The sequence below is a fragment of the Trichomonas vaginalis genome, chromosome IV (genome assembly GCF_026262505.1).
Source record: "Trichomonas vaginalis G3 chromosome IV, whole genome shotgun sequence".
Classification (NCBI taxonomy): domain Eukaryota; phylum Parabasalia; order Trichomonadida; family Trichomonadidae; genus Trichomonas; species Trichomonas vaginalis.
The window spans coordinates 25,729,541-25,757,452 of NC_067206.1; the positions used below are offsets into that span (position 1 = coordinate 25,729,541).

Below are 27,912 nucleotides of genomic sequence, written 5' to 3' on the forward strand. Positions count from 1 at the left end.
GTTAAAGGAAAAATTTAGTCGCCCTTCATTTGCACCATATCCATATTCATACGAAATCGATCATCTGGAATATTCAAAAGGAAACGTTACTTATTTATTTGCCATTAACATTAACACTAGATATTTATATTGCATTCCGGTGAAAGGGAAAACAGAACAGGAAACAACAAGAGCTATTCAATACTTACTAGATCATGAAAGAGTAGATAATATCAGGGGTGATGGTGATAAAGGATTTCAGGCAGCTATGACTCATTATTTCCCACAAATTAATTTTTTCTTCTCATCCTCTCCATATACGTTTCATAATAAAATAGTTGATGCGGTAATGAGAACTCTTAGAGATGCGTTAGGGGTTAACGGTCAGATATACTGGGATGGAAATCATGACTCCATCATACAACAGTTAGTATATTATTACAATAATACATGGCATAGAACTATAAACATGAAACCAGTGGAAATGAAAAATGATATTTCAAAAGAATGGGAATATATTAGAAAGCAAATGGAAAGGTTGAATGATGTGAAACGTGAACAAATTAATTCGGGGCTCATGAATTTTAAACAAGGGGATAAAGTTTTGATTCATCTCGATTATGGAAAAACTGATAAATCAATGACAAAAGAAGACGAAGATTTGACACAATAGCTGAATTTGTTAGATATATTAACGGCAATGCATTAGTTGAAGTTGACAATAAATTAATAGAAATTCCGATTTATTTTATTACTCCATTATATTTAAATAATATTTAATTTTTTTTATTTCGTAAGAAATGAGTGACAACGAAGCAGTCAAGAGTCCAGACGATGAATATAAAAAGAAACTAAATAGAATTAAATCAAAAATATGCTATTACAAAAAGAAGCCACAATGCGGTGGGGTTGATGCCATAAAACTAATGGAACTGAAAACGATAAAGAAATAATCGAAAAATTAGAAACTTACCGTTCAATCCTTAAACTGAGTGAAGCAAAATTAAAGAATTTAATAGAATAAATAAATTGATTGGAAGAGATGAATTTAATAAAGATGAATTTTTAAACAATCCAAATTTAATTTTTATTCCTCTTTGACAACATCTCTCTTTCCATCATTACTGCATAACCGCATTTTCTCAATTTTAGTGGTTTGTTATTTTTAACATGTTCTTGCATCATTTTTATCGTTTCCTCCCTTGTTATGATTCGTGGTAAATTTTGAGCTTGTGGGGTATTCATTTATGATAAAAATAAAAATTTGTTATCAGTTATTTTATCGTTAATGGTTTTTAGGTTATTCAATAATTAATTATTTTTGAAGAACCGAAGGTGCTACCATGTTGCCATGTGCTACCAGGTCATTTAACTTCTCTGAAAAAATGAGACAACATGACATTTAGACAACAACACAGGAGGAAGGCAGTTATGAATTATTTTTGAAGAACTGAAGGAGTCACCAGGTCACCAGGTCACCAGGTTAATTAACTTCTCTGAAAAAATGAGACAACATGACATTTAGACAACAACACAGGAAATGATTTGTCATGACTTCATCGTAAATGAGTGTAAATCAGACAAAAATATATTTTATCGTTAATGTTTACGTTAATGTTTTGTGAAGAATATAGCAACCGTCTGAATTCCGGCGGTTGTTTTTTTATACAAAATTCTGAGTAAAATAATTTTTAGGGTAGATGGTTAGATCTAACCTCATTTCTAACCTCATTTCTAACCTCATGACATTTTGACAACAACACAGGAAATGATTTGTCATGACTTCATCGTAAATGAGTGTAAATGACCCAAAAATAAAGTTAGTTTTAAAATTATTTTTATTTTTTTATTCCTATATAAATGACAGCAACAAACAGCAACAGCAACTTCATCATTTCTGATGAACAAGTTATTGATTCATTAGCTGAGGAATTAGTTGTGGCAGAAACTAAAACCCTCAACGAAAGAATTGGTGAAAACAAGATTGATTTACATAACTACCTCAAACATGATGGAGGAAGAGGAAGGAAAACTGGTACAGCTTTATTAGTAAATAAAATTTCAAATTTAACGATTATAGATGTTGATATCAATAATCATACAATGATGAACTTAAAGAAACAGTTAGAAAAGACATTTTATCAAAACTTTCGGATAAAGATGTTATCGTTAAAACCGCTTCAGGAGGTCTTCACATTTATTGCAACACTAATTTCTTCTATGCAGTTTCGAACAGAATGATTAAATGCTATTCATGCAATGATTATGATATTGATATCATGACTTCTATGGATGATTCAAAACGTTCTTTAGTGGTTATGGCTGATTCAAGAGTTCGCAAGAATGCAACAGAACCAATCAATACATACTCATTCATTCGTGGAAGTTATGATTCAACATTAACCAGAACAGTAAACGATATATTAAATGATTTGAATATTAAGGTAAGAGTTGAACAGAAGAACGAAGAAATAAAGACTATCATGAATGAAAACAAAGATGTAAACATTGACGATAAACTTGCCCAGAGCATAGTTGATGGCATCTGTGATTTTGAAGTACATAATGACGGTGGAAACATGAATTTAGAAAAAGAAGTTACATTATTCACACTGTTTCAAGCAATTAATTCGTTACCTAATCATTTGATTAATGAAGCATACGATAACGTTTATAATTTCTGCAATTTAACTGAAAATGCAAAAAGTAATTTTGAAAAAGCACGTAGTAGATATGCACATTTAATGACTTCTCCATTTGTTTTGGTGAAGATTCTAAAACTTTATCAAAAGGAATATTATGATGAATACGTTTTGCCTTTATTACGTAAGCCAAAAATAACATTTGATATCAAACTTGATGACTCGTTTTTGATAACAGATATTAGACGCAAGGCTGAAAATCATCAGTATAAAAACAGTTCTGAAGTCATTGAGGATTTATCACGTGTAATCCGTTTTGTAGATTGTGGAAATAAATATTTCATTCAAAAGGACTATAATATTCATGATAAAATGAATCAAATATCATTCGTTCTTCAATCAAACATGAAAGAGTCACTCAAAATGATTAAATTATTTAAAGAAGAAGGTAAAACCATAACAGCATGGGACGTACTATTAAATCAATTATCCTCATTAACCGTTAAGGGTGTTTGCTTTAAATCTGATTCCCCAGATGTTTTCTCAACGTTTCAGGGTTATAAATACAACATTCTCGAAAAGCCTGATTACTCAAAAATTGAGATGTTTATGAATTTCATTAAAGAAGCCATTTGTGATAATAACGATGAAGTGTATAAATACCTTCTCGGCTGGATTGCATCAATGATTCAACATCCTGGAATCAAGAATGAAACAGCAATTATTTTGAAAGGACTTCAGGGAACAGGTAAAAACAGATTCACAGACATTATTTCTGAACTCCTCGCCGGTTATTCATGTAAAAACATTACTGAAATAAGTGAGCTAACGGGTAATTTCAACTCAGTAGTTGAAAATAAAATGTTTCTTGTACTTAATGAACTCAAGAATGTAGGTGAAGACAGACTCGCAAACTTCAACGCTTTGAAATCAATTATAACGGATAATGAGATTAGAATTAATGAAAAGAATCAACCCAGAAGAACTGCTCAGAATGTTGCAAACTTCATTTTCGTAACTAACAACGTCTACCCTGTCAAAATTGAAGTTGGAGACAGAAGATACGTAGTTTTAAGGGTTAATGGTAAATTCAAGGGTCAATTTGATTACTTCAAGAATTTAATGGATTCATGCACTAAGGAATTTTATGATAACCTTTTAACATATTTTATGCAATATGACCTTTCATCATTTAATGTACGAATCATACCGATGACTGAAGCCAAACAAGATTTAATCGAGTTATCAACAAATCCTTTAGATGTATGGATAAATACACATTATGATGAATTGTGTGCAGGTATGACGTGTAAAAATGCTCTATTCTGCAAACCATCAGACATGAAAGACAAGAATTTTCAAATGAGCATTAAGGATAAATGTGATAGGAAACAAAGAAAAATAGATGGTAAACAAACATGGTATTATGTTTTGAAAGAAGAAATGAAAGGATTATATAAACAGGTTGAACCAAACTAGGGTTGTTAAAAATATCAAAAATTAGCGTTTTGAAGACACCATGGTGTCTTATAATTTTCCCTTCCTTATTGGCGTGTAGAAATAAATGCGCCAATAGATTGAAGAAGAAGAATTGTTTTTCTCTTAATGAACTTTAATCCTTTTGATATAAGAATATTAAAAACATTAATATAATTTCGATTTCGGAAATTAAATTTCCAAATTTTTTGTCGATTTCGGAAATAACAGGATCCCGCATCCAACACGCAACAACAAAACACAAAACACACTTTTTGGTTCTTTCATCGTTTTAATCGTAATTTATGTAATACATGATTTGGATAAATTTTACAAAAATAGAACCTATATTATATTCTTTTCAAAGATTCTTGCAACATCAAAAAATAATTGTATTTTAAAAAAACAATCATATTATCCTTTCATTATTTTAAACTTAAATTAGTTTTTATGATTGACTAAAGCAATCATATTTTTCATCATTAAATAAACAAAAAAATAATATTTGAGAGTTATTTCAAAAAAAAACATTGAATTTATTAATTTGTCTCAATTTCAGTATTATAAATTTTTATAATTTCAATATTTTGAAAATACACTTTTTAATATTCCAATATTTATGATATTTCAATGTATTAAGTGGTCTCAAATTGAGCTTCTCAAATATAAGTTGGCCTATTCAATAATAAAATTAAATAATATTTAAAATAATAAATAAAAGTGATTGAGGTCATAGCAAAACGGCTGTTTCAGTCATTAATTCTTAAAAATAAAAAGGGTAAAAACTAAATAAAAATGGGTAAAATTCAATAGTGTCTGTGCTATCGTTCAATTTGAAGGTGTCTTTTGAAACCGCAAGACAATTGAATTTTTGATAGTGTATTATGGTTTGACAGACACCAATGAAAAAAATAAAATGATATTATTTAAATATATAAGATCCTTATATAAAATATAAATATTTTATCGTTTTATTTTCTTGTTTTAGAAATGTTTTTTATTGAAAAATCAAATAACTAACTCCAAAATAAAATTTTTGATTTAAAGACACTATGATGACACCAGGCAAATCTTCCAAGACACCTATCGTCGGGAATCTAACAACCCTAAACCAAACGATAATGAGGATTCATTTACTGACGATGAAATACCTGTAAATGATGCTTTATAAAGTATGATTTGAATTTATTTTTGCATTAATCCTGTGTTGTTGTCTAAATGTCATGTTGTCTCATTTTTTCAGAGAAGTTAATTAACCTGGTGACCTGGTGACCTGGTGACTCCTTCAGTTCTTCAAAAATAATTCATAACTGCCTTCCTCCTGTGTTGTTGTCTAAATGTCATGTTGTCTCATTTTTTCAGAGAAGTTAAATAACCTGGTGACCTGGTGACCTGGTGACCCCTTCAGTTCTTCAAAAATAATTAATTATTGAATAACCTAAAACATGAGACTTTGTCTCCGGACTCTTTGAGTCACTTAACGTAAACATTAACGTAAACATTTATTTCTGCAGTTCATCCATTACTTCATTACCTAATTAATTACAGACATAAAATATATTTAGTTCATTCATTGAACTCTATACCATGCGTAAACTGTCATGTAAGATGGCATGTATTCTTTACTTTGTCCCGTTGTTTGTGTATATCCTGAAACGTGATGTGTATGGTTTCCTTCTCCCTGAGTGTCACTCCAGTAACAATTTATGGCAAACTTAACATCGTCTTTAACATCATATCCTTTACCTTTTGTCATTGCTGACCAATCCCAATATCTATGCTTATGCCAACCTGCTTGAGATGTGCTTAAATCTATGTAGTGACTATGTGCAGGTAAATTTTCACCTGAAATCGTTTTACTTCCCCCTGTTTCCTTTGAAGAGTTTGCACAATAAAAACCTGTCAACTATTTGTTCCATGCACCAACACCAAACATTACTTGAGGACCTCTTGCATCCATAGATGTATAAATAGAACCTACTGGGTTCATTAAATCAAACATATGAGATATTATAGGATTGTCTCTTTTGAACTTAAAATATAGTGTAACTATTTCAGGTTTCTTCTGGTTTGTGTCAGAATATTTTTTATAATATAATCTTATGTTTTCAGGGTAGGTAAATCTTGACTATAATATTTATTTCTGTCATCTGTATAATAATATACTTTTCGTTTTTTCTATTGCATTATATCTTTATATCTATAATAATCTAAATATAATGTTAACTTTTGTTCATCTACATGTGGTGTTCTGACATCATCTCCATAGTCATAATAATATGGTGCTGGAGCTGGGTCAGGCAATGTCATATCTGCCATTTCATAAACTCTTAAATATTTCTTTTGTTCGTCTCCATATAAGTTTAAGTAACAGTTGTTGTCTAATGGAACTTTAACTTGTGTGCCATCATTCTTTTTATAACTTACATACATTTCATTGTTATTTTTCGGAATGAGTTTACACCGTGTACCATTTTTTAAGGACTGTACAAACTGCCATCTAAAATATTTATTTTCTTCATTGACAGAAAAAGTCACCAACAATAGTTTCAATATTTTTCGTTGTTCCTATTCAAACTTTGGTATATTTCGTTAACATATGTTTTATCCACCTTCTTCTCTAACTCATCGTTAACATATTCCTTATCCTTTCTCTTCTCCTAACTATCATTAACATAAGTTTTATCCGCTTTAAGGTCTAAACATCCCGAAACCCATTCTGTATCAGCTTTAACTTTAAAAGTCTCAAATGTCCATTCATGATACCATTCAACCTTTTCTTTAATTTCATTATCTTTTCATCAACATAAACCAAATTTGCCTTCTTATTTAACTCACTATCCACATATTCCTTATCTGCCTTCTTCATTATGTCGTTTAGGAAACCTTCTATGAATTCCTCATTTAAATTAAATCTTCCATCTTCAAAACTTTAGGAAATGCATTTAATGCGTAATATCTCTGTCTTCTGGTGGAATTGATGTTATATCATCCGTTATACCTTTTAATTTTAGAATTCATAATAATAAAATTTCTTTTATATTTGATATCACTGCACCACCTTTGCAAACGAATTCGAAATGGTCATTTTTCAATACTATCTCCAAATCTCCATATTTCAACCTTTGCGTTTGTTCTGCCGTCTTGAATTATATGCATATATGGCGTATGTAATGGTCTGAGGGACCTGGGTGCTTTGTGCCTTAAGTTGCTGTGGTTGCTGTTGTTTAATCATTTATTATGATTTAAAAATAAATATTTAATCCGTTATCTCATCAGCTATTTTTCTATTTGAAATTGCCATAATATTTTCAATTCATGAATTCTAAATCACAATCAAATAGGTCAGTTATTCTAAATTTAATATTTGATAAATCTTTTGAATGAAGAATAAATGAATTCCCGGATAATTGAAACGGATATGATAAAGAAAATGTGTTTAAGTTGATGATAAAATGTTTTGTAATTGATGGGTAAGAGTTAGGGTCTAAATGTTTGATGTGAAAATCTCATTGGGGTATTAACTTTATCACATTTGATTAAAATGAAATTGGAACCAGTGTCAGAATACAAAACATCCCCAACATCTTTTTCAAAATTTAATATCCCCAACAATGAACGAAGATGAGGAGTACAAAATTTAATTTTCAGCGGAAATTTAATAAGGTTATTTATTTCATCAAGTTCAAAAAGTTTATCGGGTTTGATTTAAAATTTTCTTCATACCATACGATAAATGATTCATTTAAATAACTTAAAATCATGTTAATATCCCATTTCGCTATCACATTATTTATATACATATCAACGTTTTTTCAAGGTCATCTTTAATAAATGATATATAATCTGAAGGTCTAAAAGAATGGGATTAAATTTACCACTCACAGAAACGAGAGTAACATTATAAATTCCGCTAACTGTTAAATTTAATTCACAACTATTATTCGAAATAATATTGATAATTGACATTTTTATTACGATTAAAAATATGGTAAAGCGTTATTTTCCAGTGATAAATAAAACTAGAATAAGATTACCTCAAGAATTCATAAATTCAACGAATAAGAAATTCATTCATGTTATAAATTTTAGTGTTTTCAGAAAATATGAGTCAATGTCATATTCATCAACAGGTTATATTTCACTTCATTCAAATTTAGTTCAATCAAACCCATATAATGACCATTTCATAAGATTTTCAGATGGTATTAAAAATGTAATTGATAGATTAAAATATGAACAGATTAACATTATCGAATTTTTGGAATTTTGGTTTAAATATCCCGATGGAAAAAAGATTGAAGTTAAAGATAAAGCTGATACTATAACAAAAACAATTACAATGACCGATCGGATAGTGGGGAACAAAAAGAAATAAAACAAACGATAAAACTGGTGAAAGGTCAATTATTATTGATTATGATTCAAAGGATTATTATTCGATAATGTTAATGCTTGAATATTAAATAGCCTTAACAAAGAATTTTTCAAGTGATATTTTATATTCATCAACTATTTATGATATATAAATATCATTATAAGTTAAATGTAGTTCAGTTGTTGCTCCGTTCTTTGATATCTTAATTGTGCTAATATCCTTTATAGGATTTATTTTTGCAACTGTTCCGCAGCATGAAACCTCATCATCTATGAAAAATTGAATCTTAACGTCTGAATCTTGAACATCACAAAGAATGGCGATAATGTGAATTAATGATTCATAAGGTAAAATAATTAAACCAGATTGGTCAATTAAATTTATTATTGAATCATAATTATTAATTATTATATCACGGTAAATTTTCATTAATTCAGAATTTAATGTCTACTTTATATGGCGCATTGCGACTGGAATCGTAGATTCCTGGGTTCTCGATGTTTGATGAAAGAGGTGGGGGTATGTTGGATAAGTGGGAATTTCAACGGGTTCTTTACCGGGTTCAGATAAAATGATTGGGTCTTCATCTTCTTTATTTTGCTCCTCCTCTCTTCGGTAAGTCACGAGTTAAATAAATTGGACTGTGTTGCTGACCTTGTTAATTCAGGGCTAACATTAACTTTAACATTTTGAATAATTCTGATTTATCATCATTTACGTTATAACCAACCGTAATCTCTGCTTTTGCGTTTGTGTTCTTTTGACTTGTAAACGTCTTCTCATTTATAATTGAATAAAAAAAAGAAAAATATTTTAAAGTTTATTTTAGTTGTTACGGTATATATCCCAAGTTCATCCTTGTTGTTTGCTTATACTTTCTTTGTAACTGCACCAATTATGTTATTGATAGTGTTTGAGTTTCTTCCAGTCTTATTTTATCATTTACAATATCTTTAATCATTTCATTACATGCATTCTTAAAACCATCTGATTTTTCTAATTTACGTCTATCACTTTCTTTAATTAAATCAAAGTTATAACCTTGTTGAGAATAAATGGTTTCTTTATCAATTCCTTGAACGCTTCTGAAAGTGAAGATGAAGAAATTCTTGCCACTTGAATTGGTTTAAATTCTGCTTTCATTGCTTCTTTCTGTTCATTGAACACTGGATCGAATAAAGCAACTTTAAAGAATTTCTTAGCTGGAATTTCAGGTCTCAAATTTGCATATTGACCATCAAACTGATTAACATATTGAGGTAATCCGTTTGGTCCTTCTTCAACAGCGTTTAATTCTTCATTGAAATAAGAATATGGATTATGACGGTATGAAAGAATTGGACCATTTTCACCTTCTCCGAAATGTTGTTTAACAGCTTTTCCATTTTCATCAAATTGCATAGGATAACGTTCATTATATGCTTTACGTTTAGGATAATCAGATATAGTTAATTTATAACCATTTATGACTTTAATATTACCTTGACCATCAGTAACGAAAACTTCATTTATACCATCAGGTTTTCCATTTGGTCCTGTAATGTCTGCTTCATGTGCTTCCCAATTTGGTCCATGACGTTTGGCATATGCTTGAGCTTCTGGTAATGTTAAAACGTTTCTCATTTGTTTAACATCCTTTTGAAGACCGGCAACAATGTGGACTAATTTTCATTCCGTCTGGAACTTTCATGGTTCTATTATATGCACCCTTTTTGTTTGTCCCTTGTTTTAATGGAACCTGTAGAAGATTTGCTATTTCTGTCATGTTTAATTATAAATAAAAAATAAAAATTAATCATAAAAAGTTAATCAAATTTAACACTTCCTATTTAAATCAACTATTATTTTTCCATGTTCACCTAATTGCTGATATTGTGTGTAAAGTTCATTAATTGATTGGTAAATTCACTTGATAAAGCATAACGTTCAACTTTGACGACTAAACCCACTGAAAATGAAAAGTGTTGATAGATTTGATTTAATGTTTGTGCTTAATGCTTTAAAGTATTGAACAGCCATAAGAATGAACACTGAATGTGTCGACATTGAGTTAATAACTGATTAAAAATATGATTTCTCATTTGTTATTAGTTTTGATTTCACTGCATCATCTAGAAAAATGAGTGAATGCAAAAATTCTCTATCAAAATTTGAAATAGAAAGTGTTTCAAATAATTCATCCCGTTGTTTATCAATAATTTTATCCTCTAATCCTTGCTTCTTGATTGTATTATATAATTCTTTATACATTAAAAAGTTTTTTAAATAATCTTCTGCTTCTTCTTGTGATAATAAATAATTGGAATTTTGATTAAATGCTTTAAAGATTCAAATGTATCATTGAAGGTGAACCTGAACGGTTGATATAAATTAACACATGTGAATAGGGGGAAGTGTTAGCAATAATGATAATTTGTTTTAATATCGTTAATGTTTGTACCTTTATTCTGTTTACCAATTGCTGCAGTGATTGAATTTAAGTAACATTCAGAATATGGAATTTTCATTAATTTTTCCTTAGATAGAGCATTTCTATTATCACTCAATGCTTCATTAATCATATCATCTACGTATGTATATATATACTCCGCTAATTCTTCATAAGGGGTGGATGAATTTAAATCCATTTAATCAAAAATAAATTTATAATTTTAAACATTTCTATTCATCAATATTTCATCATATGAACTTCTATACTGTGGTGGTGTACCTGTTGGATGATATTTCAAACCTTCATCCGGTGTCCATGTCCAATATGTAGTCCTAGTAAACCAAACCTGAGGAGATTTGTCACCTTTGAACAGTAAGTGTCATTTCACCCTGAATGATTGGATAAGCTTCACTTGTACTGTAACTTGTGAGTTGAAAGTTTCTAATCCATCAAAGAATATACCCGCTCCATCACGTTGAACTGGAATAGTGCATAAGAATGAAGTTTGGTCTTTCCATGTTCTAGCTAATGGCGTGCCATTATCATCATTCAGTGGTCTAGTTAATGAGTCCTCGTATTCTTCTGTGCATTCATTCACTCCATCTAAATCAGAAGCTTGAAGCATACGTGTAAAGAATATGTCGCCCACTGTGGTCATCGCTTGATCGGGGAAGTTTCTGGAATCTATAGTGACCTGAAGACCTCGAAGCATTGGATTTTCTAAAAACTGTTCTTTGCATTGCATTCTTCGGAAATGTTAACACAACATCTGTAACATTATGAAGAGCGTATGAGAAATCTGAGCTGATACCTTCAGGAGTGATGCAACCTCCATTTAGTGGAACGAACGTCAATATGTTGAGCTGGAATCATGAATGGATCTTCCTTACTGAATAAACGTGGTATTGCTTTAACTGATTCTTCAATTAAACCGTATCCTGGTGTAATGCATTTATCCTCTAAAACTTCCATCTTTGTGCATGAAATAATAACATTATCAACTGTTGCGTCAGCAGATGTGGCGGCTAAAGCTTGTAATTAATTTGGCAGGAAGTCCGATTTGTTGGAATTTGCGATCATATATTATAAACAATGATTCATAATCTTTTCATAATTTTCATCAGTTATCTTTTCATAAACGTAATTTTGTAAATCAGCAACTCTTAACGGGTCAACCTGACAAAATACTAAAGTATCCCTGAAAACATAATATTTAAGAATGATATCACCAAATGATTTAGGATAATCATCGAACGCCTGAAATGCTAACAAACATTTACCGGAATAATCATATCAAAAGTGACATCAACTTCTTCATTTGCTTCTTGAAAACTTCTGAAGGGTCAATATATTTACCACATACTGAGTTATCATATTTTTGAACATATTATATAACGAATGAAAAACTTTTTAACTTTCCTTTCTGATTTTGGTTTATATGTTGCAAATGCGAAAGATTCACGGGCGCAATCCATCTGAAGATAACCGCATCACCTCTTTCGGTTTCTACTTCTAATTGTTTAAAGCTTTGATTTGATGATTTGTAACCAACGAATAAACGCATGCATTTAAAAGCGGCATCACATGTGAAAGCTTTATTTGAAACTAGAGTTGCTTTAACTTTGCGTTTAATATATGTGTCACCTAATTGGTTCACATCATGAGCCGGATTTGTAATTCTTAAATGAGTTTGTTTATCATCAAAATATGGAGCATCAGAGTCATAGCATGAACTTTCAAGTTCTCTATAATATCTTCTACCGTCATTCTTTGCGAATATTTCATTTATCTTTCGAATGAATGAAACACATTTCCATTAATCGTTTAGTGTTTGGCACCAAATAGTTAGTCGTCATTTATTATAAATAAAAAATCAAAATTAAAAGATGAAAATGAATTTTTAATTTTAATGAAATAATCAACTATGGCTGCAGGATTCTTTAAAAAATTATGGGATAAAGTAAAAAGAGGAGCGCATAAAGTTTGGGAAACATTGAAGAAGGAGCAAATTGGATATTTAAGAATAAAGAAGCAATTAGTGACGTTGCTGAATCAATAACACCAAAAGCTGCCCCAATAAGAGAAATATTAAATAAAGGAGAAAAAGTTTATCAAAGACTTCAACCGATACTAAGATAAAAATAATATTTATTTATTTTTCCACTATCTACCCCCTATTTTATTAAGTATTCCTTCAGCTATTCCACCAATTGCGTTACCTGCTTGTGCTCCCATCGCCGGATTACCTGCTTTAGTACCTAATACTCCCACTATGATAGTTCCTGCCGTTTTCGCTACTGGTGCCAAAAAGTTTGCAACGGGTTTAATAATCTTTTGATGAACCCAACCCGCAGCTTTCTTAATTCCTCCCATAATTTTTTAAAGAATCCTGCCGCCATTTCTGATTTAATATTAATTAAAAAATATATTTCATCACTTATATTCTAATTTTTATTTAATGATAAATGAAACCAATTTTAAAAATAAATGAAACAGAGGAGGAAGAAATAAATGAAAGTGAAAATGTTCAACAAAAAATAAACGTTGTTAAACCAATTACTGAAATAAAAATTTTTTCATCTGTTGAAGAATTTAATGACTATTATGCTAATAAAAAAATTATTTGAAGAATTGACAACGTGTAAATTGAATAAAATGTTTAAAGTTGATGGATTCAAAATTTCAAAAATAAAAGGAGTGGTTAGTTTGAAATCTATTCCTCAATCAAGAATCACCTCATTAATGAAAATAGATGATTTAACAAAAAGAATAGAAATTATTGAAGAGCGAATAAATCAAATTATTGATTTCATAAATCATGACTCGTTGAGCCCGGGTCCTTAAAGCCCATCACTGAGTTCAAGGTTATATTCATCAAATATTTCATTATTAAATGCAACTTCTGCTAGTTTATTTATTTTTTCAATACGATCATTTGAAAGTCTATCGTTTAATTTTTTCTGAAGTTTTCATTTTCTAGTTCTGAAACTTTATTTGGATGATATGTAAAATTCATGAAATTCTTTGGCCTCGGTTTTGATCATTAATTTACAAAGAACTTTTGTGGTTGGAATTCGTTTGAACCATTTATTAGTTATATTCGTTATATATTCAATATCTGGAATTAATTCCCAAATTTTTGCATTTTCAATTAATTTATTATCAAATGCAAAAGCAATGGGTTTAATATTATGTTTACCTTTATAATAAACTTTCTACATAATCATCGAAATAAACATCTACTTGTTTAACATTTTCAAGAATTGGTGAAAGAGCATCCATTAATTGATTGACGGTTACGAATCTTGATCCACTCATTTTCTTACGAATTAAAAAAATAAATTATTCAAAAATGTCAGAAGAAAATATTTAAATAAATTATTTAAATTTTTTTACTCTATTCAAGAATTTTATTTTTGATATAACTCATTGAATTCAAAATTTTTTAAAAAATTGACACCAATATATAACCGTAGAAGTTCTACCAGTAGAAATTCTGCCAGTAGAAGTTCTACCAGTAGAAACTTTACTAGTAGAAGTTCTGCCAGTATAAACTCTGCCAGTATAAACTCTGCCAGTAGAAGTTCTGCCAGTAGAAGTTCTGCCAGTAGAAGTTCTGCCAGTATAAACTCTACCAGTAGAAGTTCTGCTAAAGTATTCAATTTTGAGTGAAACAGTAGAAGTTCTGCCAGTATAAACGAGTAGGGGTAATTTTAGCTAAAAGTGACACACCCGTAAAAAGTGACACACCCGCGAAGGGTGTGATTACCGATCGGTAATTTCGACAGTTTAGAATTTAAAATGTTTTATGGAACTGTTGCGAGTTTCATAAAGAATTTAAGGAATATAAGCAAAGATTTGAATCAAAATCTTAGACCTAAGCCGCTCGATTCGCTCGTGGCTTCCGCGAATTACAGATCAGCAAAGATTTGAATCAAAATCTTCGAACTAAGCCGCTCGATTCGCTCGCGGCTTCCGCGAATTACAGATCAGCAAAGATTTGAATCAAAATCTTCGAACTAAGCCGATCGCTTCGCTCGCGGCTTTCTTTATTATTTTAAATTTGCATATTTCCATCAAAAGTTCATAAGGTAAAAAATTTCGTTTATTTTTACTAAGAAAAAAAGGTTTTTGATAATAAATTTATTTTATTTCGAAAAAGTAGCAATAATCGTAAAAGGGTATTGATAGGCTTGCTAAAGTAACTAATTTTAGCTGTCAAATACTTTTGTATTTTGAAGTAAATTAGTATAAATTTGTTTTTACTTTTATTTCGAAAAAGTAGCAATAATCGTAAAAGGGTATTGATAGGCTTGCTAAAGTAACTAATTTTAGCTGTCAAATACTTTTGTATTTTGAAGTAAATTAGTATAAATTTGATATTATTTTAACTCCCTTTGAAAACCTCAATTTTCCATACAGAGGGAACGGGAATAGCATCCAATATTCCCTGAGAATGGTTGCGCATTCTCAGTTCCCTCTATATTTCGAACGAAGCTCTCATCGGTCTTTTTTTAATACTAAACGTTTTTTCCCCTGTCACTTTTAGCTAAAATTTGGGTTTGCCCTTTATTAATACTAAATTTTATTTCATACAAAAAGTAAAAATTCATAAGTTATATATTAATTTAATAAATTATATTATCATTTATAATAAAATTTTTCGAAATGCAGATAAATTTTAACATGTTCGAAATGAAACTATTATAAAATATATTCTTTTTATTAATGGTAATATAGGAATTGTAGGAATAAAAACTTTTTATAAATTATTCATAAATTTTTAAAATCGGTTTCATACAAAATAAAAATAAATTTTCATAAATGTAAGACATGAATTTTTAAAGTTTATTTTTTTTTATTTCATTATGGTAGTGAATCTTTTATTCATGAAAATAATTATTTCTAATTTCTTTTACTCTCTCGTATATACTAGATTTAAAGAATTCAGAACATTTCCCATAATCTCCTAAATGTTTTCTTATCCTAACGTGTGCCAGTTATTATATGAAACTGAATAAACTTTATCTTTATCTTTACACCTTTCATCACTTCCAATATATTTATATCTCAGTTTTGATTTAGCATTTTCATATTCATTAGCGTTTAATAATTCACAGTCTTCCTTTTTAAATAAATGTTTAAGATATTCAGGATTTAATACTCTACGTTTATATGCTCCTAACTTAGTTCTAAAGGTTTTTCTACAAAATTTAGGAATTCCATCCTCTTTAATGTCATCAATGATTTCCATTTCATTATTTTCAATTTCTTCTTCTCGTTTATGAGGTCTTTGATTATGACTCCATTGATTCCATGAAATTAAATATTCTTTATCATTATATTTATACCTCATTAGCTTATTTTGGCTTTCATATTCATTTAATAATTCACAATCTTCATTTTTAAATTGAAGTTTAACCCATTCAGGATTTAAACAATGTTTAATTAATCGCGGAATATCTGACATCATCTATATATAGCTTCTTTTATAAAAGATAAAAGATAAATTATTTTAAAATTAATGTTAATTTTTTAATGGTTTATTTTTTTAAAAAAATTATTTTTTATTTCATTATGTATGGGCTGAGTGTAAATGAAAAAAAAAAGGTAGTGGGGCCTCCAGGCACTTCGTGCCCTCTAGCCCTGAAGATGTTTAGTATAACTTTGTCCGGACAAGTAAGGGTCTATCGTCGCTACAGGAAAAGTTACGGGCGTTCCAAGGAAGTATACTTTGAGAAGCCTTTTCTCCATTTTAAAACAAGATAGGACGGTTATTTTACAAAACTGACAACACTTTGACCGAGTGGTTTTTGTGCTGAACAAAAAGTGTCATATAAACATCTGTCAAAAACTGCTTTTTAACTTCACTTAAAATGCCACGTAAGCTACGTAAGAATATACGTAAGAGGAAGAGAGCATTGAAACATCCAATAGTAAAACTGACACCACAACAACAGTTGCAACAACAAATGATGAATGACCCCACTATGTTGCAACAAATGTCAAGCAACCCTATGCTTTTAAACCGAGTTATTGGTGCACAGAGTGGAGGTTTAAGAGCGGCACTTTTAGCGAAAATGGCAGGCTATGGTGGAGCTGCAGACGGAACAGCTTATAACCCTCAAAGTCAAATGAATTTGAGTTCACTCAAAAATCAAATAACAGATGTCAAAAAGTCAAACATAGACATACAGAAACAAATAAGTGAAAACGAAAAGAAACTAGAATATGACAGACACACAAAGAAACTCAATGAGTTAAACGTAGAGAAAAAGAAGAAAGAAGAACAACTGAAAGAACTAAGTACAGAGGAATATGCGAAAAAAGTGTCAGGAAAAGCAGCAGAAGTAGCAAAAAATGGAACAAGATGTTATAAATTTGAAAAACCATACTACTCAATATAAAGTACTGAAGATGAAGAAATAAAACAAAAGCCCTGAAGACATATATGGATAGCGATGAGTATAAAAAAGAAGTTGAAGCAAATGTAAAGGCAGAAAAACTTTTACAGTTGCAAAACCAAACCGTACAGTATGAAAACTTAGCACAAGAAAGTAAAAATAACGACGCAGCCATGCAAAAGGCAATGAAAAGCGCAGAATATATAAAAGCTAATAATGACTGGTTAGATGCCTAAGCCAACGCTAAAGCAGCCCAACTTATAGGGTCAATAAGGACAAAAATACAAGCGGATGAAGACAGTTCAAATGAAGCTTTAATGAATGCTGACTTTAAGAACGCCTTCGAAGCTCTTCATAGTAAGGTGAAACTAGTGAACGACTTCTCATCTGGAAAGAAACTGAAGTCTGAAGGTTTCGACAAAGAGTTAAGAGAAGTAGCACAAAATATGACGAAAATAACAGATGCAGCAACGAGACAGGCAGTTCAAAGTGCCTATGACGCCGTTAGAGCAACTGTTGTGGAAAGTCAAGAAAAAGAGTTACAACAGACCAAAACAGACCTAGTAAATGCTTTCTTAAAAACGAAAAGTCAGGTAGGACATTATGCTGCAGATGGAACATATGTGCCAGCTGGTGGAACTTATATACCAGCTGGTGGAACTTATATACTAGCTAGTGGAACTTATATACCACCAAACCCTCCAAGAGAAGCACCTGCACCAGGACTACCTAAAACATTTACATCGTCACATGGACACAGACACAGGCATGCACCAAAACCAACACAACAACCAACAGTTCAAAACACTGCACCACAACCAACAGTTCAAAACACTGCACCACAACCAAAAGTTCAAAACACTGCACCACAACAACCACAAACAGAGCAAGGACATAAAAGAAGTAGAGAACAAGGAAACCAAGAATTCTTAAAAATGCTTAAGGAAGACTATGGTTACCCAGATACTCTTGACTTTAGTGACAGATATAAAGAAGCTATTAGAAAGTTCAAGGAAGGAAATACTGACCCGAACCTATTTAGCTTTATGGTTCAGCACCAAATGGGATATAATTTCAAACCTGGAAAATACAAGCTCGCTAAGGGATATGATTTAATAGCATATCATCCAAATGACATGACTGAATTTACTCCGAGATATTTGGTGTCAGAGCTAAATGATAATTCAACTCTCTTCATGAAACGCGTAAAAAATAGAGACGGAACGAAAGAAGAAAGGTTTATGAGTCCGGATGACTTAGATAGGGAACTTGTTAAAAACGGTCTCGGAATATATGAAATGCCAGCAGATGAGGTACAAGAAACTCCACAGGAAGAAGTTCAGATACAACCAGACATGGAAGAAATAGTTCAGCAACAACAGCTAGAAGAGCCTGAAGGAAACGAACAAGTCCCTCCTTTGGAAACTAACTTCACAGAACTAGATGAAGATTTGGAACAGCCGAAAAATCTTGACCCTCAACAAGTGTATGCGGGGAATATGGAATCTTTCCAAGAGTCTAAGAAAAATTCGGCTGACATAGTAGAAGAATATCGAAAAATGTTCGCCGACATACAAAAGACTCCAACATCAGATGAAAATATTCAGCATAGAATGGAAGTACTGAAAGAAAATGTACGCAAATACAACAATCCTTTTTACTTACGACCATATAACGTTCAATCTTTGGCTGAACTCGGTGAAAATAAAAGGTTAAATTTCACCAAAACATATAGAAATGAAACATTGTTTAAAGTTCATTCAGAACCTAGCCAATATGGAAACAAACCTACTTTTGTTTCTGCAGACTATGGAACTACAATGAGATGGGGTCATAAAGCTAATCCGGATAGGTGGTTCATAAACTTACAACCTCAATTCCAAGAAGTTGTAGACGCAATGGAAGTGAATGGTGAACCAGATATAGCTGGTATTTTCAGCGCGGCTTTAATGCCATTGAAAGATATGAAAGATGCAGATATTTTGGACCAGTATGAAATGAACATGGCTGATGGAAATATAACACCTGACGTTCTAGAACATTTATCTCAAAGAACTACACAGAACCATAGAGATGGTATATTTGGTGAAGAGTTTAGAAAGAAAGTTAGGGAGAAGAGAAGGAAGAGAACCTATTGTACATGACCTTGCAAAAAAGTTTGCAAAATGTCATAAAAACTTACTTTGCAGACAATGAACTGAGAAGGGATGAATATTTAAGAAAACTCAAATGGACAGTACCAAATGAAATGTTAGTATTGAAAAACATGTTCCATGACAAAATAAAACCAACTACAGAAATAAATGACGCAAGACTGAAACGTTGGGTAAAAGCTTTCCCATTCACAAAAGATATTATTGGTAACATGGAAAGAAAACCAGAATGGCTACAAAAACATATATTTGAACCGGAAACTCAGGAAAGAGTCATGCAAACAATACGCCAGTTTTGACATAATATTGTAAGATAAACTTACCTTTAGTAATATCTGTAAGTTTTGAAGTTATATTTTTGTCTGCTTCAAGAACTTTCACCATTTCAGTTATACCAACTTTCTTTGCTTTATGAAAATATTTTGGTTCAGCAAATATTGCTATTCTATAACATTTTCCATTGTTTGTGTAAAGAACTATTCTGTCAATGTATTTGTATTGTTTGTGAGTATAAACTTTGTTCTGCTTCAATTCAATAAAGATATCCGAATACGTCCATCTTTTTATTCTAAGTAAAATGTCATTTCCGAAAAATAGAAGCGTAAGTGTTTCAAAAGGTTTAATGGCGGTGGCAGATGTGAAGTTAAATTCACCAACTCAAACAAACAGTCAAAGTGTTGTTGTCAATGTCAAAGACAGAGATGTTGAAGTGGGGAAACCATACGAAGACGAAGATGGTATAACAATTGTTCCTGTAAAAGAACAACCAACATATCCTGAAGTTAGCAGAGACTTAAGTTCTGTTGCAGATATTCGAAATGACTACCAACAACTGAAAGACAAACTTCAAACTCAGGAGAAGATTTGTCAAGCTTTAAGTATAATGTTAAACTTGGTCGAACACAACCCTGTAAAAGTGAACTCATATGTCATTGCACCTCATGAAGTTTTGAAAGAACTATTGAAACTTTTGACAGAGGCAGACGATATAAACATCAAAGAAATAGAACCCGACATTAGTTGCTGTGGTGTTTCATATAATGTCATTGACAAGATATACGTTATGAAAGGAGGTGAAACGTTGAACTTAAAGTATAGTTTCCCAGACGTTATAAAAATATTTGACGACCACAACATTTCATTAAAGTTTATTTGCTAAGTAAAAATGTCAAAACTTCTTGAAAGATGTTTGAAGAAAAATAATATAGACTTTATTTCATGTAAAGGACTTTACACACTTTTGAACGATATGAAAGACCCTGTTTTGTTTGTTCGTGTAGACAAAGGAAAGTTCTATGTCTTTACAAAATATTTGAACTTCTTAGACAGAGAACTTCAAGAAACGCCATGTGAAAGTTTAGATGAAGTTCTTCTCCACTTTCAGAAAAACTTTAAATATATATAAATGGCAGAAGACATAATGGTTTATACTATTACGACTAAAAACCCTGAGTCATATAATTCTATAACAACAAACTTACAAAGTCCTCAAGGACGATATTGTAAACTAACCTTAAACACAATGACGACTAAAGCCTGTTTTGCTCTTTTGACACCAGAAGAACTTTATTGTTGTGAATGGTAAAAAATACTCCTTTGAAGATACTTACTCAGATATACCACCAACAGGTTTTGTTGACTTATTTAATACTTTAAGGACGGGTGTAACATGTGCTGCAACTAGAGCAGGTTTCATTATGTTTGGATGTCCGACTGAGTTTACTATAAACGATATGAGCTATAATACAAAACTTATTTCTGGTTTTTACTACCAACAGTTTCCTATAACAGGAAAAGGTGTCATACAAGGAATGTCTATTCCATTGACTTAAGCACACCAATCTTATATATTGTTTCAAACTTAGGTTCAAAGTGTTATTCGAATGTCGACAGAAACTATTATGACCAAAAGATACTTATGCGTATAAACAATACTTTCTCTGCTGGTTTGCCTATTGTTCATTCGAATGCAGAATTTTCAACCTTAGTGAACTCAAACACTTTGGCAAGTATAACGTTGACATTAGTTGACGCAAACTTTGTTCCTGTAAAACTTTTATGTCCTATGTATTTGTCAATGACGGCAGAAAGTTCGAATTGGAAGATGCAACTGGTGAAAGTATTGTATTACAAGAACAACTTCAACAACAAATAGCTCAAGAACAACAAATGCAACAAATGCAACAACAAAGTCAAGAATAAAAAAAATATTTTTTTTTATTTTTATAAAAATGTACAGAATAGATGTTTCAGATTTTTATGACTTCCAAGCATTCAGAAATATGTGTCCATTTCGAGACTATAACAAAGCAGTCGAGAATTTGAAACGTTTAGTCATTTATGTCGACTCTGCCCCAGAATGTTATGTTATGAAAGAATGGGATGTAGTCTTTAACAAACCTAAAGCGACAATAGTTCAGAACAAGAATGTAGACAGAAACTTAAGAAAATAAAAGTCGTACAAGTTGGCATGAAGATGTAGATGCTTGGGATATCTTATTGTCAAAGTTAGAAGATTTTTCAGTTCGAGGTATAAAGTTCTATACACCTTCTCCAAACTTCTATTCTATCTTCACTGGATATAAATATGAACAAGTAGAATGGAAAGAAAATATTATAGAAGCTTGGTTAGACCATGTCAAAGAAATTATATGCAATGGAAACGAAAGAGTCTATGAGTATATCTTATGTTGGTTTGCAAACATCTTACAACATCCAAGTGCTAAAATGAAACTGCTCTCATTATAATTGGAAAACAAGGAACTGGTAAGAACACATTCTTTACAGATATTATGCAAACTGTTAGAGGCTATTCGAACCCGAATATGACAAACTTAGAAAACATCTGTGGCAAGTTTAACTCCTCAATAGAGAATATGAAACTTATAGTTTGCAATGAACTTCAAAGTATAGATACAACAAAAGTTTTGAACTCAGATGCTTTGAAGAGTCTTATAACAGACAAAGTTGGAGTTGTTGAAAGAAAGTATAAAGACCAAAGAGTTGTGAAAATGTTGCAAACTTCATTATGGTTTCAAACAATGCTGTTCCGATGAAGTTAGAAAGTTCTGACAGAAGATATGTAGTTGTCAGAACGTCAGATTCTCATATGCAAGATACAGAATATTTTGACGACTTAGCAGAAACTTGACATCTGACTTTTACAACCACTTGTTCTCATATTTTATGACATTAGATATTTCAAAGTTATCCAAGACAAATTCCACATACCGAAGAGAGACAAACATTGTTAGAAGCAAACAAGAGTGTATATGAACTGTTCATAGATGAAACTGACTTTGTGTCATTAGATGAAAGGTTATTGTACGATTCGTATAAACAATATTGTCAAGAATATGGTTATATGACAGCGTCTAAACGAACATTCTTGGCAAATGTCAAAAGTCTTTTAGACGTACAGAATGGTGTATATACAAAGAAAAATTTTTATGAGTAAATTTTAAAAAAAAATATTTTTTTATCCGATAGAAAAAGATGGCAAAATTCATCTCAGTAAACAAGTACATGTCAGGACTTAAAGAAGAACTAGACCCATTCACATATTTGAATGTTTACTTCTACCATTTTGAAAAGTCTTCATTCAGCAAAGTTTGGAACATCGAACCAGTTAAGTTTGCTATTGTGACTAAAAATGGTGCGAAATTTGAAGACTTAGACATAGAAGGTTTGTTAGCAGTCAAAGAAAGTTTTGACAGAAGGTTCTCAAACCTTAAAAGAAGGCAAAGCATACAAACTTGTTATACCTTATGAACCAAAGAAAGCAGACGACTATGAATATTATGAGTCTAAGATAGTTGAAGTTCAAGGTAAATTGGGTAAAAAGATTTTAGAGTCTAAGCCAGTGTTTACTCCTAAAGAGGAAGAGAACATTGACATTGACCCAGAAATGTTCTAAAAATAAAATTTTTTTTTACATGTCAAATTTCTTTTTCTCTGGAACTGGTTCAGGTTCTTTTTCTCTTCTTCTACTTTCTTTTCTTTCTTTTCTCTCTTCTTCTTTTTCTGGTGGAGATATGTCAAATTTCTCCGAACCATATTTCTGTAAAAGTTCTTTGTCCTTTAATAGCTCTTCTATTCTGTTTTCTATTTCATCTTCAAGAACAGCGCATGTGTCTTCTTTGCATTCTAAGAACTTTTGTTGGACTTCATCTTTCCAATCGGCGTCATCTCTGTCAACAAGTCTGTCATTGACAAATTTTAAGACTGCTCTGCTTAATGTTTTATGGTTCTTGTCATATTCCCAGAAACAGAACTTTAGAACAAATTCACCTTTCTTGTTTACACTATGTAAGATTTTATGGTCGACAGATGTTTTGCTGTCAAAAGTTTGTCTCGAATATAGATAGCGAAATCGCTAGACATTTTCTAAAAGATAAAAATTTTAATTTTTCTAAAATATGTTAGAAAAAAAGTTTGCTGACATTGAACAAGAAATTTGAGAATGTTTTAAACAAGAACAAGAGGAAGTTAGAAAATGCTCAGATAAAGCCTATACATGACAAGTTCTTATTTGCTCAGAATGGTATATACAGGTCTAATTGCACCACCTGGGTCGGGTAAGACTTTCACTTATCTTAAAATGGCTGCACAACAACAAGAACTAGATGAGAAGAACCCATTCTATGAGTTAGTAGTCATTTGTAGTACTTCTGGTCAATTTGACCAAACCGTCAATTCGTTCAAAGATATTATAAAGAAGTCTAAGTTAGTATGTATAAAGGATACTGAGTTGTTAGATTGGATAAAGAAGTACAAAGAAGAGTTTTGAAGTATAATGCTATAAATGAGTATATAAATTCTAAGTTTAAAGACCAAATGAGGAAATGCAGAGATATTAGAGAAGAAACACTTCAGAAACAAACAGAAAGAGATAGAATACATTTCGAGAAATTGCAATCTTACGATTGGAAGACTTACCCCATAGATGTCTTCTTATCTTAGATGATTTCGCCTCTCATCCTTTGTTAAAGAACAGAGAACAAGACATGTGTCGAATTCTTAAGAAACTTAGGCACTTTAACATCTCAGTCGTAATATGTGTACAGACAGCCAAGAGTTTAAGTAAGGATGTAAAGAGAATATATACTGACATTATACTTTTCCCCGGATTGTCCGAAGACGATTTCATGGAACTTATGAAAGAGTCCATGGCAGGTAAGTTTGACAGACATGAACTATGGGAGAAGTACAAAGTCATACAAGACCCTCATACTTCTTTCAGAATTCATATCTACGCAAAAAAGTTCAAATTGTAAAAAGTCAAGCTTGAAAAATAAAGAGTTCATCTACCCTACTTGTTTGAAGTTGTCAAAATACTCTGTTATTTTTTCTTTCAGTAGCGGTAAGTCTTCTTTGAATGTAAGTATTGTACATAATATCCTCTCAAACCGTTTGGCAAATTTTTACGATTTTCATGAGTTTTAGGCGACCCCGAAAGAAGTCGGTCTCGCTGTGCTTCACTGTTTTCATAGAGTTTTGGCGACTAAGGTTTCTTACCTACTCGCTGTTCTTCACTGTTTTCATACGGAATCTCTTCTCTCGGTTTTCGAGGGAAGCAATCTTAATGCCATTTTACTCAGATTTTTGTGCTGAATTCAGCAAAAATATATTTTAGGGTAGAAGGTTAGATCTCATGCCTGTTTTCTCACCTGTTTTTTCACCTGTTTTTTTTTCAAAGCGTTTTACATGGTAAAACGTTATTTTTACATTATGACACGAAGTGAAGGTTTGCACTTCGTCAAATTTTATAAAAAATTAGCGTTATTTTTACATTATGACACGAAGTGAAGGTTTGCACTTCGTCAAATTTTATAAAAAATTAGCGTTATTTTTACATTATGACACGAAGTGAAGGTTTGCACTTCGTCAAATTTTATAAAAAATTAGCGTTATTTTCTATCTTTCACAAAAGACCAAAAATAAACGCTTTACATGTATTTTTCAGGCAACTTCGTCAATATAATTTTATAGCTTTATCTATCTCATCTACTTCAACGTTTCTTTACCTTTTATGGAGCACCATACATTTTCTCAAACTTTTCGAGTAGTTCTGTTTCTGCAGCTCTCATATCATTAGCAAACACAACCTTGACTATATTGACTGTACTGTCATATCTTAGAGTTATATTATATGTTCTTCCTATCTTATATCTTTTTGTTGTTGAAGTCCTTCGGTTTCTGAAGATGTAAAGTAAGCCTTCACTGCAACGTTCCGTATCGAATGAACCATATGTTATGAAGTTATATCCAACAACTGGGTCTAACCATAACAAAACTATTGGTATAAGACTTTTGTCTATAAGATATGCTCTTGTTCCATAGAATCTTACCGATATCATAAGCTCAGGATTTCTTGTCAAAATTTTCTGAGTTGAAGCATTTCTAACCCAGTCGTGTGTTTTCTTTCCAGATGGAGATAAAATGTCTGACAAAGAATATTTGTTGTATTTCTTTGAGTATCTTACGTTTAAATCACCTATTCTAACCAATTTGGTGTCATTGTCTATCTTTTTAACTGTTTCAAACTCATTGTTTGACATATCTGTTCTTACATACAAAATAAAAAAATAAATAAAAATAAAACTAACTTTATTTTTTATTTCGGGAAAATTCATGATTTTTGGTCATTTTTCAGCAAAAATAATGTTTAGGTGAAGAGGTGAGATCTCACCTGTTTTTTCACCTCTTTTTTCACAAGCGTTTTACATGAATTGTACGATGTATATTTGAAATCCTAAACAGTTTTGTAGCTTCTATTTCTTCGCTGAGGATATCGAATGTTTTAACTATGCCGAAAGTCTCTTTATACTTCTTCTTGACGTCAGATAGAAGGAAATCGTCAGCAGTTGGATAGTTTTTGTTCAGAAATTCTAACATGTCCATTTTATTTTCTACCGGCTTCTCTGCTTCTTTCTTTAAGTCTGCATAGTCGTTTCTCATTCTTTCTATCTCTTTGACGGAGTAGTTATATTTCCTAATTGCCGCTTTACATTTAGAACATTGCGGGTTCATTTTTGCGTTATATTCTGAAACCTTACCTGCTAGAACAACTAAAGCGTCAATGGTTTTCTTCATCTCAAAAGTTGCTGGTTTTATCTGTTTATTCCATACTTTGCCTCTTCTATCTTTATCTCTTATTTCCCAAACACATTCAGCAACTAACGAAACAAAGTTGTCGTAGGTCTTAAATTTTTCAGATTTATATATGTCAGAAACATTCTTATATACCATGTCGCAATCTTTGTCCATAACCTTATGGTTGCAATGAAATCCTAGAAACTCATAGTTTACCTTTCGTATGAACTTCTTTATTTCTACTGAGTCAGTTGCTTTGACTTCTATTTCATCGAATTCAGGAATAGTGAGCTTTTGCTGCTGAATTTCAGGTAGTTTAGGCAAATGGTCAATAATGTCCTGCATTTCATAAAGATACTGTTCATTTGTTTCATCTTTCGCACTACAGTCTAAATTACATGTTAAAAGTTCTTGCTTTATCTTCTGGATTTCTGTTTCGAAAGTATATGAAGAAGGAATGAAGCTTTTCATCTCTACTAACATAGATGTTGGATTCATGACTAACGAGTTTGGTGCTGTTGTTTGAAGTGTTGTAGAACCTATTGTTGAAATCATATCTTTTATACAAAATAAAAAAAAATAAAAAAATAAAACTAACTTTATTTTTTATTTCGGGAAAATTCATGAAAATTCAAGAGGTGAAAAAAGAGGTGAAAAAACAGGTGAGATCTCACCTCTTCACCTAAACATTATTTTTGGGTCCTTTACACTCATTACGAAGAAGTCTTGACAAAACATTTACGAAGAAGTCATGAAAATTCAAGAGGTTAGAAAACGTGTTAGAAAAGAGGTGAAAAAACAGGTGAGATCTCACCATCTACCCTAAATTATATTTTTGGGTCCTTTACACTCATTACGAAGAAGTCTTGACAAAACATTTACGAAGAAGTCATGAAAATTCAAGAGGTGAAAAAAGAGGTGAAAAAACATTTACGAAGAAGTCTTGACAAAACATTTACGAAGAAGTCATGAAAATTCAAGAGGTGAAAAAACGTGTTAGAAAACGTGTTAGATCTAACCATCTACCCGACATTCTCGTCAAATACAAAAAAATGATACTTTTTCATTAGATAACTGTTATTTTTTGACGAAGTGAAGGTTTGCACTTCGTCAAAAAAATCCCTGAAATCATATCTTACATACAAAAAAATACAAAAAAATGACACTTTTTCATTAGATAACTGTTATTTTTTGACGAAGTGAACGTTTGCACTTCGTCAAAAAAATCCCTGAAATCATATCTTACATACAAAATAAATAAAATAAAACTAACTTTATTTTTTCTATCTTAAGGAAATTCATGACAAATTCAAGAGGTGAAAAAAGAGGTGAAAAAACAGGTGAGATCTCACCT

General features: G+C 31.2%; 7 protein-coding genes and 7 pseudogenes across 14 annotated transcripts, besides 6 other annotated features; 8 read left to right on the forward strand and 6 right to left on the reverse strand.

The window, feature by feature from the left end:
* Window positions 1-22: 22 nt before the first annotated feature.
* Window positions 23-11,660: a mobile genetic element.
* Window positions 3,225-4,100, forward strand: TVAGG3_0168090 (uncharacterized protein; the record flags this gene model as incomplete). Its single annotated transcript, XM_051225198.1, has 1 exon — window positions 3,225-4,100. One exon carries the CDS (start codon window positions 3,225-3,227, stop codon window positions 4,098-4,100), a length of 876 nt encoding a protein of 291 aa, XP_051110184.1.
* On the reverse strand, window positions 5,668-6,057 carry TVAGG3_0168100 (annotated as a pseudogene). The gene has a single exon. A coding segment is annotated over exon 1 (390 nt).
* On the reverse strand, window positions 6,325-7,332 carry TVAGG3_0168110 (annotated as a pseudogene). The gene has a single exon. A coding segment is annotated over exon 1 (1,008 nt).
* TVAGG3_0168120 lies at window positions 9,345-10,240 on the reverse strand (annotated as a pseudogene). Its single transcript has one exon. A coding segment is annotated over exon 1 (896 nt).
* A 2,945-nt stretch (window positions 11,661-14,605) lies between the features above and the next one.
* Window positions 14,606-14,635: a terminal%2Cinverted (terminal inverted repeat of MuDR-3_TvMULE3 transposon ID:TVAGG3_0168130).
* Window positions 14,606-15,473: a mobile genetic element.
* Window positions 15,444-15,473: a terminal%2Cinverted (terminal inverted repeat of MuDR-3_TvMULE3 transposon ID:TVAGG3_0168130).
* Window positions 15,474-16,782: 1,309 nt separating this feature from the next.
* Window positions 16,783-17,721, forward strand: TVAGG3_0168140 (annotated as a pseudogene). The gene has a single exon. A coding segment is annotated over exon 1 (939 nt).
* A 339-nt stretch (window positions 17,722-18,060) lies between these two features.
* TVAGG3_0168150 (protein of unknown function, DUF4106 family) lies at window positions 18,061-18,243 on the forward strand (the record flags this gene model as incomplete). The annotated part of the gene is made up of 1 exon (XM_051225199.1): window positions 18,061-18,243. The coding sequence occupies one exon, from the start codon at window positions 18,061-18,063 to the stop codon at window positions 18,241-18,243; it is 183 nt and encodes a 60-aa protein (XP_051110185.1).
* Window positions 18,244-18,245: 2 nt separating this feature from the next.
* Window positions 18,246-18,796, forward strand: TVAGG3_0168160 (protein of unknown function, DUF4106 family; the record flags this gene model as incomplete). Its single annotated transcript, XM_051225200.1, has 1 exon — window positions 18,246-18,796. A coding segment is annotated over one exon (551 nt), but the record flags the coding sequence as incomplete, so codon positions are not given.
* Window positions 18,797-19,208: 412 nt separating this feature from the next.
* On the forward strand, window positions 19,209-19,454 carry TVAGG3_0168180 (protein of unknown function, DUF4106 family; the record flags this gene model as incomplete). Its single annotated transcript, XM_051225201.1, has 1 exon — window positions 19,209-19,454. The coding sequence occupies one exon, from the start codon at window positions 19,209-19,211 to the stop codon at window positions 19,452-19,454; it is 246 nt and encodes an 81-aa protein (XP_051110187.1).
* Window positions 19,209-19,454: a mobile genetic element.
* Window positions 19,455-19,744: 290 nt separating this feature from the next.
* Window positions 19,745-27,912: part of a mobile genetic element that runs on past the window's edge.
* On the forward strand, window positions 20,086-20,622 carry TVAGG3_0168200 (protein of unknown function, DUF4106 family; the record flags this gene model as incomplete). Its single annotated transcript, XM_051225202.1, has 1 exon — window positions 20,086-20,622. One exon carries the CDS (start codon window positions 20,086-20,088, stop codon window positions 20,620-20,622), a length of 537 nt encoding a protein of 178 aa, XP_051110188.1.
* TVAGG3_0168210 lies at window positions 22,492-22,920 on the forward strand (annotated as a pseudogene). Its single transcript has one exon. A coding segment is annotated over exon 1 (429 nt).
* On the forward strand, window positions 22,989-23,379 carry TVAGG3_0168220 (annotated as a pseudogene). The gene has a single exon. A coding segment is annotated over exon 1 (391 nt).
* Window positions 23,395-23,664, reverse strand: TVAGG3_0168230 (uncharacterized protein; the record flags this gene model as incomplete). The annotated part of the gene is made up of 1 exon (XM_051225203.1): window positions 23,395-23,664. A coding segment is annotated over one exon (270 nt), but the record flags the coding sequence as incomplete, so codon positions are not given.
* TVAGG3_0168240 lies at window positions 25,412-26,023 on the reverse strand (annotated as a pseudogene). Its single transcript has one exon. A coding segment is annotated over exon 1 (612 nt).
* Window positions 26,175-27,113, reverse strand: TVAGG3_0168250 (organellar and viral DNA polymerase type B; the record flags this gene model as incomplete). Its single annotated transcript, XM_051225204.1, has 1 exon — window positions 26,175-27,113. The coding sequence occupies one exon, from the start codon at window positions 27,111-27,113 to the stop codon at window positions 26,175-26,177; it is 939 nt and encodes a 312-aa protein (XP_051110190.1).